Here is a 21,569-nt window from a genome sequence, read left to right as displayed (position 1 = left end):
GACTGAGGTGCAGCCACTCGTGCCTGTGATTAATTTAGTCCTTTTGCTTCTGTGTTGCTGGTTTGAATCAGGCCTATGCTAATAGTGACTCTCAAAATTGTCATCTAAGGGCTGTTCAGCGCTTATTTGAAAGGAAAGAGTGGACTCAATGACTTTCTATAAAACAAGCCGCCATATTGCAAAAATCACCACCATAACTGGCAAGTTTACTTACAGTCTCATTTGAGACATGGGCAGATCCTCTGATATGCTGGGTCAACTTTACGTCTTGCCATTGGTGCAAAGCTGCTCTGAAGTCATTTTAGCCAGCCACTAGAAGATTCCAGTAGTACTGAGGCATCTTAGTGGGGCATAGAGCCAGCTTAATGACTTCAGACTTCCCAGGCTGCTGACATAGGAAAAATAGCCAGGAAAAGAGGGACACAGCCAGAGCTTCCTTATGAAGGGATGATCTTCAGCTGTGAGTAAGGGTTGCATATTCAGCCCCTGCTATAATTGACACCAGGGACTACATTAGCACCAGGACAACCTAGGATCCTGGGTGCTCAAGGTGAGATAAAGTCCCACTCCTGTTCCTGAGCTGTGCCCTGTTCTCTTTAGCTGCAGCCTGGGATCTGGTCCACAGTATTATAAAAGGAAATGTATATACAATATGCATTACTGTAGTGTCAGCAATTTTCCAAGGGACCTTTTTTAGTATTATGACAGGTCCTACGATACCTACAGTGGCTTAATTAGCATTCCCATGATGTGATGTCAAAATTAAATGTATTCGTTATGTATTCAAAGAAGTCATACTGAGAAGTGTGTTTTCAGCATTTTTCCTAACTCTGACAAAAGTTAATATATATTAATCATTAAATTCATTGTGTAATATGAAAGGGAACTTAGTTTGTGATACCATTATAGTATAGCTTAATGAGTCCATTCACACTGCTGTTCATATATTATGAAATTGATATGTGAGATTCCAGTCCTGCAAACTCTCCATGCACACATCTCTTGTCACATGCTTATTTCTCAATAAATAGGTTCCTTATTAAAATAATAAATTACCTAAATTGTCTCTTTCACCAAATGTGCTTTCACTGTGCAATACTATGATAAATAAAGTTTAGACTGCAATTGAGAGAGTAAATAATCAGACAAATTAATTTAATTTGCTTTAAAGTTCCCTCTCAGATTGCTTGGATGTGTGGCAAAATAGTGCTGAATTTTTTTGCAGACTCGCATTGCAAAGCGAAGCAGAAAGCTGGTGGACTATGACAGTGCAAGACATCACTTGGAAGCCTTGCAGAGCTCAAAAAGAAGAGATGAAAGCAGAATTACAAAGGTAGGGTATGTCTTTAAATAATAATGTTACTGGCAGCAGAGGTCCTGAGTTTGGATGACATTTATTTCTGCACAGTGGATAGCATAAAGTCTGTTTTCTTCCATTTCAGAAAATGGGACTGCTTGCATGCTGACGTTTAAACACGTTATGCACTTTGCTAGATCAGAGCCAGAGTGCTCAACTTCTTGCAGGAGTGAGTCCCATTTAAGTCCTATTTTGAGTTGCAGTGGGATTTAAGGGGTACATAGGCCTTGTGCTTGCCCTTTGTACAGGGATCAGTTGCACCCTTTATGAGATGAGACCACCATGAGGGGCTTCATCCTACAGCCCATAATCATATGTGTAGTCCCACTGATTTAACAGCATCTGTTCACATGAATGAGGGTTGCAGGATCTTGCCCTGGATTATTACATTCTTCAGAATATTGTCTATCACTCTGTAAATAAATAAGAAAAAGAGTGTAAATAGTAAAACTGAGAAAATAACGTTACAATGTGAGTTCTTTGGAAAATTAAGTTTTGTTACAAATGCAAGACTCAGCAAAGGTTTAGAGGTTCACGCAAAGGTTTAGAGAAGCTCTGAACCTCTACAGTAAAGCTGGGCCAATTTATTGTTTCCACTGCAACCTCATGGAACTTGTGATTTTGCACATTTTGACACAGAAAGAGGTGACTTTTTCTTTCGGTTTTGGTTGTATTCTTTGGAACCAGAAATGCCTGAGATTCAAACCTATGCAAGCTAAAGAATACAAAAATGTTTGCAGTAGCCTTTGCAAAATGAAACAAGTGAATTTTATACAGCTATCATAAACAACAGTAGTTTGAACTACACTCTTCTTTTGTTAATAGAAAAACAGATTCATGCAGTTTCACTGTGTTTGGAGAATAAAAGCCAACATGTCTTGCTTTGTTGTAGGCAGAAGAAGAGTTTCAAAAAGCACAGAAAGTGTTTGAAGACTTTAATATTGATTTACAAGAAGAGCTGCCATCTCTATGGTCAAGGTAATTGCACAACTTGCATATATAGGCCATAATTTTCAAAGACCCTAACAGAATTAGTCTCCCAACGTCCACTGAATTTTAATGTGTGTCACAGAATGGCTGTCCCAGTAAATGAAGTAGGTCCAACTCCCCAGTGTCAGAACCAATATCAGAACCATAATTTCTGAGCATCTCTAGCAGCTTGTTTTCTTTAAAATTGCATGGCAGTCCCTGTGTTACAAGTTACAATTTAAAAAGAACTAGAAAGAGATAAATAGTTGTAAAATGCAGGAATTCTATTTTAGATTTAATAGGCAGGTGACAGAGAAATGACAGAGAAACGTCCCATTAGAGTGTTACATTATTTAACAAATGAAACTTGAAAAAAGGATGCTTGCGGCAGCCAGAATTTCTGTCTACTATTGTCCTTCTATTTAAAGTGAGATGAGTTCAGATTTTTCTGTGCTGTTCGTACTTTCAGGCACTTATCACCTCAATACATTTGTTTTACAGGCTACCAAAAGAAACAACAAACCAAACAAAAAACCCCAACCAACTACACACAAAAACAAAAAGTCCACACCTCACACTTTGGCATACATGTCCTTTTCATTACGGTGTGTCTGTTACCTTCTAACTAGACTAAATGGTTGATAGAATTTCAACATACATTTGAGCCTACAGTCATGGTTCAGGAAGCACATTCATTCAAAGCCCCCTTTTTTTAGATACTTACCACTTTCCAGAAAAATGACCTATTGGTATAAAATTTCTCAGGCTTATTCTCAGCCCAAAGGCAATTTTTTTGTTGGTGAAAATTTGGAGAAATTGCATGTGGAATTTCCAAACAGGTGAGAAATGAAGTTTTTATGCTCTTAAGGTTATTCAGATTTCCCTGCACTAATATAAGCCAAAGACACATTTTCAGGACCAAATTAAAAAAAAATCAAACAATTTAAAAAAATGTTCATACACACATAGAAAAATTAATTGCTCTTACAAACATCTTTATGTGAATATCTACATGCATGTACAGTTGTGTATTTTGCATTCATAATTATTTTCTTTTACATATGTGTGCATATTTTGCATGCTCTATTTAGGCATCTGTCTTTTAAAACTTATCGCTTGCCATCAACCTTTGTACATATACAGCCTGTGAAGCGATGGATGGTGGTTGGAGAATGAATCAGGTTTGTTTAGTGAATGAAGCTCATTTGTTCCAGAAGTTGGAAGGTGTAATGCAGGAAGATAAAGGACAGTCCTGTGATTATGACAGTTGAACGGTGGTCTGTAGAAATGGATTCTATCCTTGTCTCTGTCACAGAGTTCCTGTGCAATCCTGTGCAAGTGACTTGAACCAAACTTTTCACAGGAGGTCACTAACTGTATGTACCTCATTTTCTGGATGCCCAATTTGACACCCTGGAGATCAGATTTGCAGAAGGGCTGGCTGCAACTGAAGTCTGTGAGACTATGATCTGAACAAAAAAGAACCATACAATGTTAAATGCCCTCAAAAGACCCTTAGATTTTCAAATTGATCACCCAATACACCTCTACCCCGATATAACGCAACCCGATATAACACAAATTCAGATATAATGCGGTAAAGCAGTGCTCTGGGGGGGCAGAGCTGCGCACGCCGGTGGATCAAAGTAAGTTTGATATAACGCAGTTTCACCTATAACGCGGTAAGATTTTTTTGGCTACCGAGGACAGCGTTATATCGGGGTAGACGTGTATTTAGTGTATACTTTTGACATTAATGTCTCAGTGCCTTAGTTTCCCATCTGTAAAATAGAAATAATGCCACCTCATCTCATGGGGTTGGGGTGAATATATATTCATTAATGTTTGTGAGCACTCGGATACTATAATGTTCTCCACCACAGAAGCCCTATGTGAGATAAGATACTGCTGGACTAATCTCTTGGAGCACAGGGTTATTTGCTAATCTTGCCTGTCTCACCGTGTTACTGTAGTGAGTCTGAAAGAGCTCAGCATGAGTCTTGTGAAGAATAGACATTGCCATTTTTTTTTTGCTTGCTTAAAGGCTGGATGCTTTAAACAACATATATTCTTGTTTCAGTAAGGCCAGCAACTAGATGGGTATTCCAGATTTGGGGAACATGTTTCTCGTCTCTTGGATCTGAAATTACTATGATTTGAATAGGCAGCGTGGTCCAGGGGATAGGGCACTGGACTCAGATCCAAGAGATCTTGGTTCTATTTTAGGCTCTGCCACTGGCTTGCAGTGTGGCCTAAGGCAAGTCACTTCACTTCTGATTGCCTCGCCTTTCCCCTCCCACCCTTTGTCTTGTCTATTTAGACTGTAAGGCCTGGTCTACACTACGAGTTTATATCGAATTTAGCAGCGTTAAATTGCATTAACCCTGCACCTGTCCACACAACGAAGCTCTTTATATAAGCCTTCCCTTCCTGATGGCAGACGGTACAATATGACTGATATCCATCATTGTCATCCCGTGACTGCTCCTGGCTGGCTGGCCTCAGTGAGGTCGGCCGGGGGCGAATGGGCAAAAATGGGAATGACTCCCGGTTATTCCTTTCTTTAAGCTTCGTCTCCTGGAGATTCAGTCCTGCCTGGAATATCATAGCAGCTGGAGGCTGTGCTCCCCTCCCCCACTTTAATGTCTAATGGAGATTCAGTCCTGTCTGGAATATCATAGCAGCTGGAAGCTGCCTCCCCCCTGTTTTATCTCTGATTGCAGACGCAATAAAGTCAGTGTTGTTTCTTATTCATGCATTCTTTATTACTTCATCACACAAATGGGGGGATAACTGCCACAGTAGTCCAGGAGGAGTGGGGGAGGAGGGAAGCAATGGGTGGTGTCGTTGCAGGGGCAGCCCCTAGAATGACATGCAGCTCATCATTTCTGCAGGATGTCTGGGGTTCTGACCCAGAGCGTCCGTTTGCCTCTCTGGTTCTTTAGTAGACTTGCCTGATATTCTAGGCATGACTGACTCTACCTTTAGACAAAACTTAAAGAAGAGAATGACCTGGGGAGTCATTCCCATTTTTATCCATGCGCCCCTGGCTGACCTCACCGAGGCTAGCCAGGAGCACCCATGAGAGCAGCATATGGTACAATATGACTGGTAACCATCATTGTCAACTTGCAAAGGCAAGGGGATACTGCTGTGTAGCACTGCAGTACCGCGTCTGTCAGCAGCATCCAGTAGACATACAGTGACAGTGAAAAAAGGCTGAACGGGCTCCATGGTTGCCGTGCTATGGCGTCTGCCCGGGCAATCCAGGGGAAAGAGCGGAAAATGATTGTCTGCCGTTGCTTTCACGGAGGGAGGATTGACTGACAACATTTACCCAGAATCACCCTCGACACTGTTTTTGCCCCATCATGCATTGTGATCTCAACCCAGAATTCCAATAGGCAGGGGAGACTGCGGGAACTATGGGATAGCTATGGGATAATCGGAATAATCCCATAGTGTAGACATATCCTAAATTCCAAAAGCCTGTCCCTTTTGTTCCTCTCTCTCTCATGCCCGAAGGCTCTTATTATGTATTTGTACAGTGCCTAGCACAGTGGGGCCCTGTTCCCATTGGTGCTCTATTGAGGCTACTCTACTATAAATATATAATAATAATGATTCTGTACTAACATGGTAGGAGCTTATGTACAATACGTAATTATCATTGTATATTGGGCACTGATTATATTAACTTCAGTGATGATGCCTACAGGATAGATTCTGCCACCCTTATTCACACTGAGTATTAATTTACTCCCTAAGTATTTCCACTGACATAAATGGGATCATGTGGGGAAGAAAGTAACCCTCAGCATGAACAAGGGTGGCAGAATCTGGCCCCCAGCTGCACTGCTTCAGGAATTGTTACATGATCAGTGAATCAAGATACAATTTTTTGTTTAATATTCCGTTCAATTGTTTGCTTTCTTCAGAATGGTCAGGACACAATAAAGAATGTTGCTTGTTGTTTGAAATAAATGAAGAGCTCATTTTCTCTCCTCTCTCTTCACCCTTCTTTTTTCCTTTCTCTCTGTCATCTTCTCTCAGACGAGTTGGCTTCTACGTGAACACTTTCAAAAATATATCCAGCCTTGAAGCCAAATTTCACAAGGAAATCGCTTTGGTGAGTAAAACTGAATGTGCTGTGTGAATTATGCAACAAACAAATGTCGTCTTTGGGAGCAGTGGAAAATATTGTATCTGAGAATTTGTCCTTACTGCCTTGATCCCTGGTCACAGTGTAGTATTAACATGAGTTTTCACTACACTTCTTCGCACTATGCCAAAGTAATGTCCCTGACATTGTCGGATTAAAATCCAACTCCAGTTGCAAAGTTCTTTGTAGAATGTCCTCCCTCTCTTTTTTTTTTCCTTCATACTGTCCTCTTACACATTATTAATGGGGCAAGGTAGCTGAGCACCTTGTGCCAGCATTAACTTTAAAACTGCATCAGCTCCACGAGTGCAAGAGGCAGTGGTAGAGGCTTCCTCTTTCAAGATCTACCTCTGTGAATTCCTACGCTGCCAGCAATTTATCATTATGTCCATGGTTCTCAAGCAAACAGAGTAACTTCAGTAAGACACTTATGACCGTATGCTTATATACTTCACCAAGTCAGTGCCTAAGAGCTTGTCTACACCCCAAAATCAGTTAAATTTAAATCTAGTTAAACTGGTACAATAACTGTGTGCAGACCAGGTGTGTGTGTGAGAGAGAGAGAGTTAAAGAAATACTAGAAACTAACCAAGTTTTCAGGTAAGGGTCCAACAGTAACCTTGACTGTGCCTCACACTTGAAATCCCCAACCACTGTCCTCTTACAGGTTGGAGATCCCACCATATTCCAAAAATAAAAAAAATGACTGTTCCTTTGACTATGAATTCCAGAGGTATGCACTTTAGTTGTATGCAATGATAAAACCCACACCCTTCTACAGTACTGGTACAGGGTGAGTTCTGCTTCATATCTTTAGTATGTCAGGGTGGATTAAGGGCAAACCTGTGGATTGAGCCTGGTAATTAACAGCACTCTATTGTTAATAAAGTTAGTTTAAGACTGGCTCTCTTCAAGAGCTCTCCACACAAACCAAAATATGCTATAAAATCGGCCTCTTTTTCATCTAAGAAATACCCTATAGCATTTTACAAATGTCAATTAATTATTGAATCATGGAATCTCTCTCTCTTGCTTTCTCTCTCCCTCTTGCAGACAGCTCCCTTCTTCGTTGGCTGATTCTTTAATCAAAGAAGTCCCCTCTCCCTCAAAAGCCTGTCCCTTTGTTCATCTCTCCTGCCCTAAGCTTCCTTTGTCTCCCTGACACACTCAGGCCTGGTCTACACTACGAGTTTATCTCGAATTTAGCAGCGTTAAATCGAATTAACCCTGCACCCATCCACACAAAGAAGCCCTTTACTTCTATATAAACGGCTCTTAAAATCGATTTCTGTACTCCTCCCCAACGAGGGGAGTAGCACTGAAATCGACATTGCCATTTCGAATTAGGGTTAGTGTGGCTGCAATTCGACGGTTTTGCCCTCCTGGAGCTATCCCACAGTGCACCATTGTGACCGCTCTGGACAGCAGTCTGAACTCAGATGCACTGGCCAGGTAGACAGGAAAAGTCCTGCAAACTTTTGAATTTTTATCCTGTTTGCCCAGTGTGGCGCACTGATCAGCACAGGTGACCATACAGTCCCAGAATCAAAAAAGAGCTCCAGCATGGACCGTACGGGAGTTACTGAATCTGATCTCTGTATGGGGAGATGAATCTGTTCTATCAGAACTCCATTCCAAAAGACGAAATGCCAAAATATTTGAAAAAATCTCCAAGGCTATGGTGGACAGAGGCCACAACAGAGACTCAACACAGTGCTGCGTGAAACTTAAGGAGCTGAGACAAGCATACCAGAAATCCAAAGAATCAAATGGACGCTCACGGAGGGTGGGGCAACTGACGACTGTAGCTATCCCACAGTTCCTGCACTCTCTGAAAACCATTGAATTCTGGGCTGAGCTCCCAAAGCCTGAAGGGTCAGAAACATTGTCGCGGGTGGTTCAGGGTCTATGTCTTCAGCCTTTCCCTGCCCCCCTCCACCCTCCTCTGTGAAAGCAAAGGGAAAAAAATAGTTTCTCACCTTTTTTCAGTGTCACCGTGTGTCTACTGGATGCTGCTGGCAGACACGGTGCTGCAGCACTATACAGCAGCATCCCCTTGCCTTGCCTTGCGGATGGCAAACAGTACAGTAAGACTGGTATCCATCATCATCATCCCGTGGGTGCTCCTGGCTGGCCTCGGTGAGGTCAACTGGGGGCGCCTGGGCAAAAATGAGAATGGCTCCAGTTCATTTTCTTCTTTAAGTTTTGTCTAATGGAGATTCAGTCATGCCTGGAATATCGTGGCAGCTGGGTGCTTCTGCCTCAGGCTGCTCTCCCAGTCAGCAGCACCGCACGGTTGCGCCTACCCCTTGCTACCAGGGCTCACAATCAGATACTTAGACCTCTACATTTTGCTGCAAATAAAAAAAATTAAGCTGCTGTTTAGAACTGTCCCCCAACATACATATCCTGGGACATTTTGTATTTTACCAGTGTCAACCAAAGGCCCACACACAAATGGAGATTCAGTTCTGCCTGTGCTTCTATCCTAGTACTTATCACAGATTCCCATTTTCAGCTATAGGCTGAGCAAGTGCAGAATGGTGGTTCACTCTATTTTGCTGTAAGCCAGCCGTCCTGCCCTCCCCACTTTGATCTCTGCTTGCAAAGGCAATAAAGTCAGTGTTATTTCTTATTCATGCATTCTTTATTACTTCATCACACAAATGGGGGGATAACTGCCACGGTAGCCCGGGAGGGGTAGGGGAGGAGGGAAGCAACTGGTGGCATTGTTGCAGGGGCACCCCCTAGAATGGCATGCAGCTCATCATTTCTGCAGGGTCAGGGGCTCTGACGTGGAGTGGCTTTTTGCCTCTCTGGTTCTTTAGTAGGCTTGCCTGATATTCTAGGCAGGGTTGACTCTCCATTAGACAAAACTTAAGAGAATGACCTGGGGAGTCATTCCCATTTTTGTCCAGGTGCCCCCGACCGACCTCACCGAGGCCAGCCAGGAGCACCCATGACAGCAGCAGACGGTACAGTAGGGCTGGTAACCGTCTTTGCTAACTTGCAAAGGCAAGGGGATACTGCTGTGTAGCACTGCAGTATCGTGTCTGTCAGCAGCATCCAATAGACATACGGTGACAGTGAAAAAAGGCTGAATGGGCTCCATGGTTGCTGTGCTATGGTGTCTGCCCAGGCAATCCAGAGAAAAAGGCGCAAAATGATTGTCTGCCATTGCTTTCACGGAGGGAGGATTGACTGATGACATTTACCCATAACCACCCACGACAAATTTTTGGCCCCATCATGCATTGTGATCTCAACCCAGAATTCCAGTGGGCAGGGGAGACTGTGGGAACTATGGGATAGCTATGGGATAGCTACCCACAGTGCAACGCTCCGGAAGTTGACGCTAGCCTTGGTACATGGACGCACACCGCCGAATTAATGTGCTTACTGTGGCCGCGTGCACTCGACTTTATACAATCTGTTTCCAAAAGTCGATTTCTGTAAAATCGGAATAATCCTGTGGTGTAGACATACCCCAAACACTCAGTCTGTGTTTGTTAAAAGCTAGTACTAGTAACTTGGTTCTTTGTCCTGCTTCTGGGAAAATTCCATTCCTTCAAACCAAGGAACACTGCAGAGAAGTTGAAGAAAACTTGTTTTCCTAGGCTTCAGACAACCCAGTGTCCTACGCTGTTCCTATTTGAATGGGAGCCATTCATGTTAACAACTTCCTTTATTTGTTCCATAGCTTCATCCGGATAGGGTGTGAATATGCAAGTGTGTCCTTGACAGCCATGGCTCACTCACTACACATTGCGGGTTAGAGTAATGCATGGAATTCATAATCATATACAGAATGAATAAATTGTACATAGACTCTCCAAATCATCTCAACTTCAGTAGGCTTTGAATCAGGCCCTAAATGAACATGTCACTATGGTATATCTGAAGAGGTTTATGTTGTTTTAGAGAAGTCAGCAATTTCTAAACCAGGCTTACCATCTGTACTTTTATCTAATACTGTAAACTTTAACCTAATATCACATTTCATAGAGAAATGTTTTTCTTCTCAGCTATGCCACAAACTGTATGAGGTGATAACCAAGTTGGGAGATCAGCATGCTGACAAGGCCTTTACCATCCAAGGAGCACCCAGGTAATAAATTGTTTATGAAATTACAATGGGCTTTCACCTTTCCAAAATAGTCAACCCACCTATAGCATGTGGTACTGCTACACCTTCATCTATGTACACCAATGTGCAGCAGCCAAGGATTTGGCCCTTGCATTCTTATAGGTGGAATATACAACAGTGTTGTCTTGTCTAATTATTTTACCACAAGTCTTGTAATACATGGTGTTTTACTTAAAGCCATGGCTCCTTAAGCCATGTTGAGTAGGTGAGAATCTCAGATTTCATTAAAAACAAAGTCTGTTTTTAACCCTCATGGTTGCTGAGGAAAGCCTGAGTACATGGCTCAAGTGCCCCCTAAAGATTCAAAAATTGAAAGGCAAATTAAAAGAATCCCACCCCAAACTTTTTTATATATATATATAATACAAAATTATTTCTATGCTTTATGGGAGCTTAGCTCATGATTTTGGAACACTTGGGGTTAGTGATACTGATCCTTTATCTCCTGACTTTTACTTTGCACACAGCATGATTTCCTGCCTCTCTGCCTGGCGTAGACAGAAATGTGTTTTCTGATTTCAGTTGTATAATGATGATGGGATGAAAAGGCACAAAGTGTAAAAAGAATGGTACTGATCTATAGAAAAAAATTGAAGTTTTAGAGAGACATATAATTCCTGCATTTATAACCATCATCCCTTGCATAAGCAATTGTGGAACTAAATTTTGACCAATGTGCTAATTTGCCCCTAAAACAGTGTTACATTAGCATTAATTAGAGCCGATCAAAAAACAGAATTTCTGTCCCAAAGGAGATTCCAATATTTCAACATTTGTTTTCACCCTAAATCAGAAGGAAAACTTGAAATACTGGAACTTTTTACAAAATGCAAAGGTTAGAAAAATGTCTATTCAGAATTATCCACACATTTCACTTTGGGTTTGTTCGACATTAATCTGCATCTGTGTGAGCTGCCACAGTGCCTCATGGGAGTTCCTTAATGTCCCCATTCTTCCCTGTGGACTTCCTTGGTTGGACTACACCTCCCATGATGCACTTGCAGAAACTTTGATTTTACAGAAACCACACTTTCCGTTAGGAATTTTCCATAAAAATACTTTAAAACTACCATTAATATATACCTGTATTCTGGCCAGCTGTGGTCCTACAAATACACCCGTGCTTCCCCTGCTCTTCCTTTGCCAAGTTACTCTTGCCAGAAGAGAGAGTGGTTAATGCAATATGGGCTTTTTTCTAATTTATTTAAATAACCTTGTATTTTTGACCTTCCAGTATGACACACAATAATTTTGGGGGTATCACTACATTATGTTGTTGTGTGAATACTATTGTAACCCTACTTTGGAAGCTTTTTATTGTTATGCTAAGATTCAGCATTAAGCTGAAGAACCAACAGCTTTACTTGAGTCTAACTCTTTTGCCGAAAGCCTGCATAAAATTAACTACAGTGCACACTCTGAAATATCTTATGTCCCAATATGCACTAGATCTTGTGTCAAACCTGGATGGATTCTTTGAGGGCGTTTTTTTACTGCCGTTCCAAAAGTTTGTTCAGGAACTCAGGAAAGGGTAATTTCAGGATAAGAGAGTTATTTTTTTATTAAAAAGTAAATAAAGAACACAATTTTTTTGAGCTTTTCTTCAGAGGGTGGGAGAAGGAAAACACATTTTTTTTAAAGGGGCATGTCATTGAATACGCTACCTTGATGGGAAATAAAATAGATAAGAAGGAGCTTTTTAATAACTGCATATTCCTTTTTTTTTAAATATTTCCACAGAAAAAGGTGGTGAGTGTGAGCTAAAATATATTCTTGCCAAAGAATAAATTTGCTTTGCTTTAGTGTTAAGAACATGATTGTGGCTGGTCTCCTCAATCATGTAATGCTTCACTTCTCCCTAAAGATACGTACGGCCAGTTCTCCTGTTACTCATAGAACCCTGTAGACTGTAGGCTCATTAATTATAGAAGGAAAAATCTGTTTTCTTCAATATTAGACTTTAGAAATCTCTAGACAGTAAAATGTCCCTCAGACTTTGAGTCTGATCCAGTTGGTATAAATTGATGTAGCGCTAACAAAATCAAGTGAGCTATGCTGATTTACACCAGCTGAAAATGTGGCCCTATAATTAGTAGTATACTTAGGTTTTCGAATAAATTTCATCTTATAGCTGTTGTTCTGTTTGATTACTAATATTTATTATTGAGCTTTGAACTGGGATTGTAGATCATTGGAGCCTTTTAGATTGTGAGCTGTGTAAAGTAAATTGGTTAATGAGTTAATGACAATAATTGTCATTCACATTTTATTATACTTTCAAACTGACATGAGAAATCATTTCAAATACAGAATCTTCTGAAATGTAAGGACTTTATTTTTTTGAAGATACAGGCACGAGAACAGTAGATGTTCTAGAAAACAACCTCTAGAAAATAGGAATTTCCTTTAAACCTATCAATGAACTATAGTGTCAATTTATTCACTGTTTTAGTTATTTAATTACATAAGGGGCCAAATACATCCCTGATGCCAGGGATGCATTTCAACTATTGTGTCAAAAATATCATTATTTGAGGCTATAGAGTTAGAAACCTACATTTCAAAAAGGGTTCAGAAATGTAACTCATGGTATAAAGTCAGTGAAGCCTCATGATATATTCAGAACTTGTTACTTCGTGTTCATTCAGTGACTCAGGTCCACTCCGTATTGCGAAAACACCATCACCCCCTGAGGAGGCCTCTCCCCTGCCTAGCCCTTCATCTAGTCCCAATCATACACTGGCACCTGTTTCATCTCCTGCACCAGCTCGGCCTAAATCACCTTCACAGGTAAGAGCAAAGCTAACCTGGGGAGCAGGCCTCTTACACAGATGTAGATGAGCTATTGTGGGAGATTTACATTTGGGTGGTGAATGCTGGAGTGCAGGAGGAGTGATTTCTAAATTAAAATGAAGAGTGATGGTGAGCCACACTGACGCAACTTTGTCAGGAAGGGCTGTGACACCATGAGTTGCCCCAGCTGTTCGTTCCCCTGTTGCAGGTGCTTGTTGAAATTGATCTTAATAACAGGTGATGGGAGAATAGATTGAGACTAGAAAGTGGTGCTGATTGAACTGTGTATGTGTTGATACTTATGAATAAAACCTTTAAAAGGATACATATTCAGGGTTTTCATGGGAATTAGATCTATCTAGCACAGGGGTCGGCAACCTTTCAGAAGTCGTGTGCCGAGTCTTCATTTATTCACTCTAATTTAAGGTGTTGCATGCCAGTAATACATTTTAACATTTTTAGAAGGTCTCTTTCTATAAGTCTATAATATATAACTAAACTATTATTGTATGTAAAGTAAATAAGGTTTTAAAAATGTTTAAGAAGCTTCATTTAAAATTAAATTAAAATGCAGAGACACCCCCCCCCCCCCCGGACCGGTGGCCAGGACCCAGGCAGTCTGAGTGCCACTGAAAATCAGCTCACGTGCCACCTTCGGCACTCGTGCCATAGGTTGCCTACCCCTGGTCTAGCACATAAATTACCATATGAAAAACTTTTAAAAACATGTATGTGTATTAATACAAAAATAGAATTGTAGATTACATTTTCTTTTATTATTGACTATTTACGCACAACATTGTCATTAAAAAGTCAACATTAACCAAGCGTTGTCACCACACAGTGCTATCTGAGATACCATAATTTTTCCTTTCCTTGGGATAAGGAATAATTGTGGTAGCTCAAATACTGTACTATTGTGGTAATTTTGGGCAAAATACTTATTGGACCTGATTGTCCCGTTATACTGATTTTATACTAGAGTGAGAAGTTTGATGTCAATGGAGTCATGCATGATTCTCATCAGTGTAAGTGAGATAAGAATCAGACTGCTTGCCTCTAACTCACAGTCTACTTGCAGCACTGAAGGACCAAATCCTCAGCTGGTGTAATTCAGTGTTGCCCTATTGATTTCATTGGAGATACATTGCTTTACATCATCCGAGGGTTTGTCCAAGATTTATATGACTGTTTTTTACATTTTCATAGGCATGGATATCGTATTAGGTATTAGTCCAAACTATGGATTTACCATGTCTATTTTTATCCTTGTGATTCAGAGGGATTATAGTTTCCTTTCCTAAAGAATAAATATGATTTGATTTATTTTGTCACTTTTTCTGTGTCACGTTGTAAGAAATGTGTCATCACAGCTTGCTTGTTACATCTGGAAAAGTGCAGTGCTGTCTACCACCAGATTCTCCTCAGTGCAGGAAACAATGCTGTTCAGACCTACTGTACACAGGGGTGAAAGTAACTTACAGGACTTACCAGTACTGCCGGAGTCCTGAGGGGGCATGGCCTCATCCGGAAGAGGCGTGACCTCCCAAGATTTAAAGGCCCTAGGGCACCAGCTGTGGCTGGGAGACCCAGAGCCTTTAAATCAACCAGGGGCTCCCAGCTGAAGAGGTGGCTGGGAGCCCCCTGGGGCTCAGGGGCAAATTAAAGGGCCCGGGGCTCCAGCTGCCAGGGGGAACCCCGAGCTTTGCAGGGCTGGGGCAGGGATTTAAAGGGCCCAGAGATCCTGCCATGGAGGGGAACTTTGAGCCCTTTAAATCCCGGCGCCTGCCTGGCCGCCAGAGCCGCGGCTAGGATTCAAAGGGCTCTGGGCTACCCGCAGCTGCGGGGAGCTCTGAGCCCTTTAAATCCAGGCCCCAGCCCAGCAGCCGGAGCCGCGGCCAGGATTCAAAGGGCTCTGGGATGCCTGCAGCCGTGGGCAGCCCAGAGCCCTTTCAATCCCTGCCGTGGAAGGCTGTGCGGTCCAGCACGGCGTACTGGCACTTGCCGGTACGCTGTACCGGACTGGACCGGCTTACTTTCACCTCTGACTGTACAGTAGACGTCCTTAGACTTTGTTAGTTCCTGACTGTAGACCCTGAATGTTATCTTTTCTACCATCTCTGCTTGATGCTGTTTATCACAGTTATCATCACAGAATTCATGGGTGCATCATCATTAAGGACTCTATCCAGTAAAGCACTTAAGAAAGTAGGTAGTTAATGGGACTACGCAAATACTTAGTTACACATGTACGTTAAATGCTTTAGTCGATCAGGATGAAAAAAGGACAAATATTACCAGATTTTAAGAAATGTTGCATAATTTCTCATTTCAGCCACACAGCAAAATGGCATTTTGAAAAAAAATTCCTGGTGTCAATTAAGTCAACACTGTTTGATTTGGTTAACGCCTTGTTGACAGTTAAACTTGAGGATCTAATGTGGGGGGGGGGCGGGAGGAGGGGGCAAACTACAGCCCGCAGGCCACAACCGGCCCACCAGCTGAATTAATCCGGCCCTCGAGCTCCCGCTGGGGAGTAGGGCCTGGGGCTTGTCCCGCTCCCACGCTCCAGCTGGGGAGCGGGGTTGGCAGCTGCTCCACGCAGCTCCTGGAAGCAGAGGCATATCCCCTCTCCGGCTCCTATGTTTAGGGTCAGCCAGGGGGTTCCGCGTGCTGCCCCTGCCCCAAGCGCTGCCCATGCAGCTCCTACTGGCCGGGAAACAATGGCCAATGGGAGCTGCTGGGGCGGCGCCTGCAAACGGAGCAGCATGCAGAGCCGCCTGGCTGCGCCTCCATGTAGGACCTGGAGGGGGAAAATGCTGCTGCTTCCGGGAGCTGCTTGAGGTAAGCACTGCCCCGAGCCTGCACCCCTGAGCCTCCCCACACACCTCAACCCCCTGCCCAAGCCCTGATCCCCCTCCTGCCCTCCGAACCCCTCGATCCCAGCCCGGAGCACCCTCCTGCACCCCAAGCCTCTCATCCCAGAGCCCACATCCCCAGCTGGAGCCCTGATCCTGCACCCCAACACCTTACCCGAGCTCGGAGCCCCCTCCCACACCCTGAACTCCTCATTTCTGGCCCCACTCCAGAGCCTGCAGGCCCAGCCAGAACCCTGACTCCTTCCTGCACCCCAACCCCAATTTTGTGAGTATTTATGACCCGCCGTACAGTTTTCATACCTGGATGTGGCCCTCTGGCCAAAAGGTTTGCCCAACCCTGAGCTAATGGGATGCTGAGGGGAAATAGTTTTCTATATTACCCCATCCCTCTATTCTCAAATGCTTAATATAGTTTGACACTCCACAAACTTTCTCTGACCTAAAGTTTCCCCTCTGTCCTGAAATAACACTTTCTCCTCTTTAAGCCTCATCCATGCACTCCAGAGTTGTTTATGTAGGAATTTGCAGTGGTTGTAGAAAATTATGAACAAATTAATATATTATAAATATTTTAAAAGAGAGAAAATGTGATTAAAATACATATGTGATGCTATTAGCTCCGATCCTTCAAATACTCATACACCTATGTTTAACTTACATAGGTGAGTAGTTTCATTAACATCAATGGGACATAAATGTGTCCTTAAAGTTAAGCACATACTAAGTGCTGTTGCTGATTAGAGGCACGATTGCTTGCGTGCTTTACTGATTCAGGACCATGAGTTCTATCTTTGTTTTTGTTTGCCTGTCTTTGATGGAATTCTGCACTAAGGGCCTGAGGCAAAGCCCAGGAAGTCAATAGAAAGATTCCCATTGACTTCACTCAGCTTTTAATCAGGACCCCCAAGACAAAGATTAAAAACTTGTCCTAAAAGACCTGCTATTTTTCATTCTTTCATATTTGAGGATTTCAAGAGCACAAGCCTTTGATGGCTGCATCTGAAATTTGTAGCCCCCTAAAATTAATTATAAGTGTAAAAAGATTACTTTGCCACAAAACTACAATTTTTTTTAAATGTACTCTATCCCAGACGATATACTGGATGGTTTCCCTGGAAAACAGAAAATTCCAAAATATTTATTTACCAATAGATTATTTCACATTGAAACATGTCACCACAGCAAATAACTTTTGTAACTGCAAAATTTAACAAATCCTGTGTGAGGGTGAAGCCCGGGTTATGCAGCTTATGTCAAACTAGAGTATAATAGCACAAGGGTAAAATAAGATTTTTCTATAGGCACTCAAGTTTCCTCTTGAACAGTAATATATACAGTATTGTACCTAGCCTACCAAAAGGGTCTAGTTAACTTCAGGCTAAATCACTGTCCTTTAATTGATTTCATTCTGGATTGCTTGCCTGTAGTTTTAAATAAAGAAAATCTTACATATTTTCTATTGGATAAGAAGCCACAACCAAGAAAAACTTTTTGATGTAGATGATTGGAACCTTTTGTCGTCCACCCAGGGGAGTTACAAAGCAGCACTTTGGAACAGGTTGCTATTCACACCTCCATGGTCCAAACTCCGGGGCAGCAAAGACATTCCCTTAGTCTTAGGGAAAAAGGACATTAGTTCCCAGTCCTGCCAGCTACTTAACATTACTAGCCTTAAATAATGGGTGAACATGAGTCAGAAAAATGACATAAACTGAAGAAAGTTTAAGCAAACAAGTAATGAGAGAGTTAAGTTTCTGTGCAACACTGCAGTGCAAATGATGCTACTGTGTTGCAGGTGAAGTGTCTTCCAGCCTATTACCCTAATCGTTTGAATCTTCAGCCAAGAAATGCTGTCGTATTAATCCTTTCAACTGGAGTCCTCATAGATGCGAGAGATTTATTTTTAAAAATGTTTTCTTCCCTCAAACCAGATGATTTTGAACAGTCAGACAGTGAGTTTCTGATCTGAATTACAACAGTGGAGTTGCGGAGGTCAGTGGAGTTACTTCAGATTTGCACTAAAGCAACTGAGATCAGAATCTAACCTCAAAATATTTAAGATGAACTGTTTATTTTAGACCTACCTAAAACCTAAAATTAATTCCATTATACCTGCCTTAAGTTTTTACTTCGTGACATTTTTGCTCTTTGCCTAGTTGAGAAAAGGGCCTCCTGTCCCACCGATGCCTAAACTCACACCCACAAAGGAGCTGCAGCAGGAGAATATCATCAGCTTCTTTGAGGACAACTTTGTACCAGAAATCAGTGTGACGACTCCTTCACAGGTCAGTCTCAGAGATGATGGGTTGCTACAATATGAGTCTAATCTTGCTAATCCACCAATTCCCCAAGAGGGGGACTACTATTAATGTCAGTTGGGGTTCTGAGTGCAGAGGGCATTCAACACTGATCTTTTACAGTATCATTGAATGAGTTATACATATTGTTCATTCTCAAAAGGATTGGCAGTGATGGCATATTGAAAAAATACGATTTGCTGAAGACGGCTACAACTAAAAGGCCTGTGAAATGTTTGTAACTAAACTTGACACTCATCTGATTTCAGGTTTCATTACAAATTCAGTCTTGTTTGTTTTTAAAGCCTAATGCTTCCAAATATCCCAAAATACACGTTTGAGCAATCCTGGGCTAATTTATGGGTTTCCAACAAAATCATGGAGGAAAAAAAATCTCTCTCTCTTGATTCTGACTGGGGAAAGCAGCGGGAGGTGGGAGGGGAGGGTGACATTCTGTGATTTCAGTTATGTTTTTGTGCAGATTTCGCCATGACTGTGTGTAGTGAAAGCAAAATATAGATGCATGTATTCATGCAAAGCATCCCCAACTGAATCAGGTACTTCTCTGGTTTTGACCTGTGTGAATATTAATTACACAACAGTGCACTGTACAAGATAAGTTGATTTCTTAGTCTAATTATACTGTAAAATAAAATAAAAAATGGTGTAGGTTCAAATACCTATAACAAAAATCAGTTGTGCAAAATGTTCATGCATAAATTTCACTTAGTTATTGTGATTGCAGGCACAGTCATTGCAATTATAGGTACAAATGGTCTGAAATCTGAGCCTAGGTCTGGTATGCTGTGTACAAATATAAAATGTATGAATTAATGTGGTATGTGTTTGAGAGTTAATGTTTTCATCTACATTTATATAAGATCAAGAGGGTGTAAACAGAATTAAGAAAAACAAAATTAGATTCCAGACTCAGTTCAAGTAATATTTCAATTTTCTTTACAAAAATGCAATGCCACCTTTTGCAAGGATTCTAACCTGGTGAAGACAGCATTAATTTAGACCTGGCTTGCACCTTAAATTTAGGTCACCTTGAACCTAGCTGCATCACTCAGGGCTGTGAGAAATGTCATGTCCTGTGTGATGTAGTTAGGTTGACCGAACTGCACTGCAGACACAACTAGGTCGGTGGAAGAATTTTTCCATTAGCATAGTATCACCTCTGGAGGCAGTGGATTTACTGCTGTGATGGAAAAGCCCCTTCCGTTGCTGTCGTAGGTATCTACACCATAGCGCTACAGTGGCACAGTTGCAGCACGAGGTGTGCTGCTGTAGCACTTGTAGTAGAGACAACCCCTTATAATTGTCTATGAGTGGAGTGGAGTGGAGAGGGGAGGAATAGCTCAGTGGTTTGGGCATTGGCCTGCTAAACCCACGGTTGTGAGTTCAATCTGTGAGGGGGCCACTTAGGGATTTGGGGAAAAAATCTGTCTGGGACCTTGCTGGCAGAGGGATATAGTGAAACAGTGCATGCCTTGGCTACCACGGCCACACACCCCTCCTGGGCCAAAACCACTAACTGTGAGGCCTTTGCAGGTAGGCTGTGGGGGCCCTGACAGCGTGAGTGTTTCAGGTGCCTTGCACCACAACATTCTGAGTTCATGTGGACTTACCACTGCAGGGGAAAGTGAGTCTGGCTTACACAGAAGATGCCATTCTAACCTGTTCCTGAATATAACCACCTGCATTAAATATTAATCTGTCTAGATAGATTGATAGAAAGCAGTGGGCCTGATTTTCATTTACACTAAGAACTAATGGTGTAAAGGGGCCTTGAATGAAGGTCAATCACATTTCTACCACCTTCAAGGCCCTTTTACACTGCCAGATGGTATAAAGGGTCTTTAATGTAACTAACAATTTGGGGTAAACATAAGGGAAGTAATTATTGAAAATATAATAAATGAAAAGAGTAGAAAGCATACTCGCCTCTCATACACTTTTACATTATATATTGTGTATTACTCCAATTGGTTTGGCAGTCAGTTCCGAGTGGTCTGAATGCCATCAAGCCCACAAAGCCTTCTACTGGTGCAGAGCTTTAAAACAATTATTAAATCTTCCAGTGGCATTTTTACTGTTGTTAAGAAACACCAAAGCCACAGATTGATGAGTGGTGCCATGCTGCGCTAGTAGCACATTCAAAAAGGATTTTCAATAGTTCAGAGCATGCTGCCTCCTTTCCCCTCCAGCACAAGGGGAAAAAAAAACATTATGATGATTGGTCATTGTTTGTTTGTTTAATAAGCACCAACAGTGTGCTTGGTGCTGCACAAGATGTAAAAATAAGGACAGTCCTTCCTGAGAGAGTTCAAAATTTAGGGCTCTGATTCAGGAAAGTAGATAAGGACATGCTTATGTCCATCCCTTTTCAGGAAAGCATTTAATTCCCATTGACTAAAAGAGAGACAGAGAGAAAACTGACATCTTGGGAGAGCAGAGGAAGGTGATAGTTTAGAATTGTGTTTTGTTGCTTTGTTATATGTGTGTTCTCTTCTTCCCTAGTCCCACACCCCTCTCTTCAGACAGCGTTAGGTTGGGATACTGAAGGTATTTGACACAATTTAGAGATTTTAGGTGTCACTGCAATATTTGCATAATACTTTTTGCTGTTTACATTATTGTTTTATTTTCAGGATTTCAACTGCAAGATAAACAAAATAGAAAATGATTATGAGCCGTTCCCATGCTTATTCCCATCACTGTCATTTCTGGATGCCAAATACGTTAGTTAGAGAGATGAAGCAGGTGTGAGGGGGGATTTTTGACAATACTCAGCTTTAGCCTAACGCTGCTTCCATTGCAGTGAGTGGGAACACTCTTACTTGTTTCAGTGGGAGCAGCATGCTGAGCACTTTTGAAAATCTCACATGCAATGCCTCCCAGAGCTCTAGTGAGGGTTGGGGAGCATGGCTGTTGAGTCAGGCTTGAAGAGGCTACAGCATGC

The 21,569-nt window shown here is 41.9% G+C and overlaps 1 protein-coding gene across 6 annotated transcripts in view; it reads left to right on the top strand.

The window, feature by feature from the left end:
- The window catches only part of AMPH (amphiphysin), a 212,523-nt gene that overhangs the window by 134,281 nt on the left and 56,673 nt on the right, over window positions 1-21,569 (top strand). For all 6 annotated transcript variants that reach the window (XM_039524651.1, XM_039524650.1, XM_039524656.1 and 3 more), the window contains 6 exons: window positions 1,226-1,333; window positions 2,250-2,335; window positions 6,380-6,455; window positions 10,514-10,596; window positions 13,284-13,425; window positions 18,464-18,592. In XM_039524651.1, the coding sequence (XP_039380585.1) occupies window positions 1,226-1,333; window positions 2,250-2,335; window positions 6,380-6,455; window positions 10,514-10,596; window positions 13,284-13,425; window positions 18,464-18,592 (624 nt within the window). The remainder of the gene's footprint in view (window positions 1-1,225; window positions 1,334-2,249; window positions 2,336-6,379; window positions 6,456-10,513; window positions 10,597-13,283; window positions 13,426-18,463; window positions 18,593-21,569) is intronic.

This window comes from Mauremys reevesii, linkage group 2, assembly GCF_016161935.1.
Source record: "Mauremys reevesii isolate NIE-2019 linkage group 2, ASM1616193v1, whole genome shotgun sequence".
Lineage (NCBI taxonomy): Eukaryota > Metazoa > Chordata > Testudines > Geoemydidae > Mauremys > Mauremys reevesii.
Note: the sequence above shows the minus strand (reverse complement) of the source record. Positions and strands in the feature narration are given on the sequence as shown.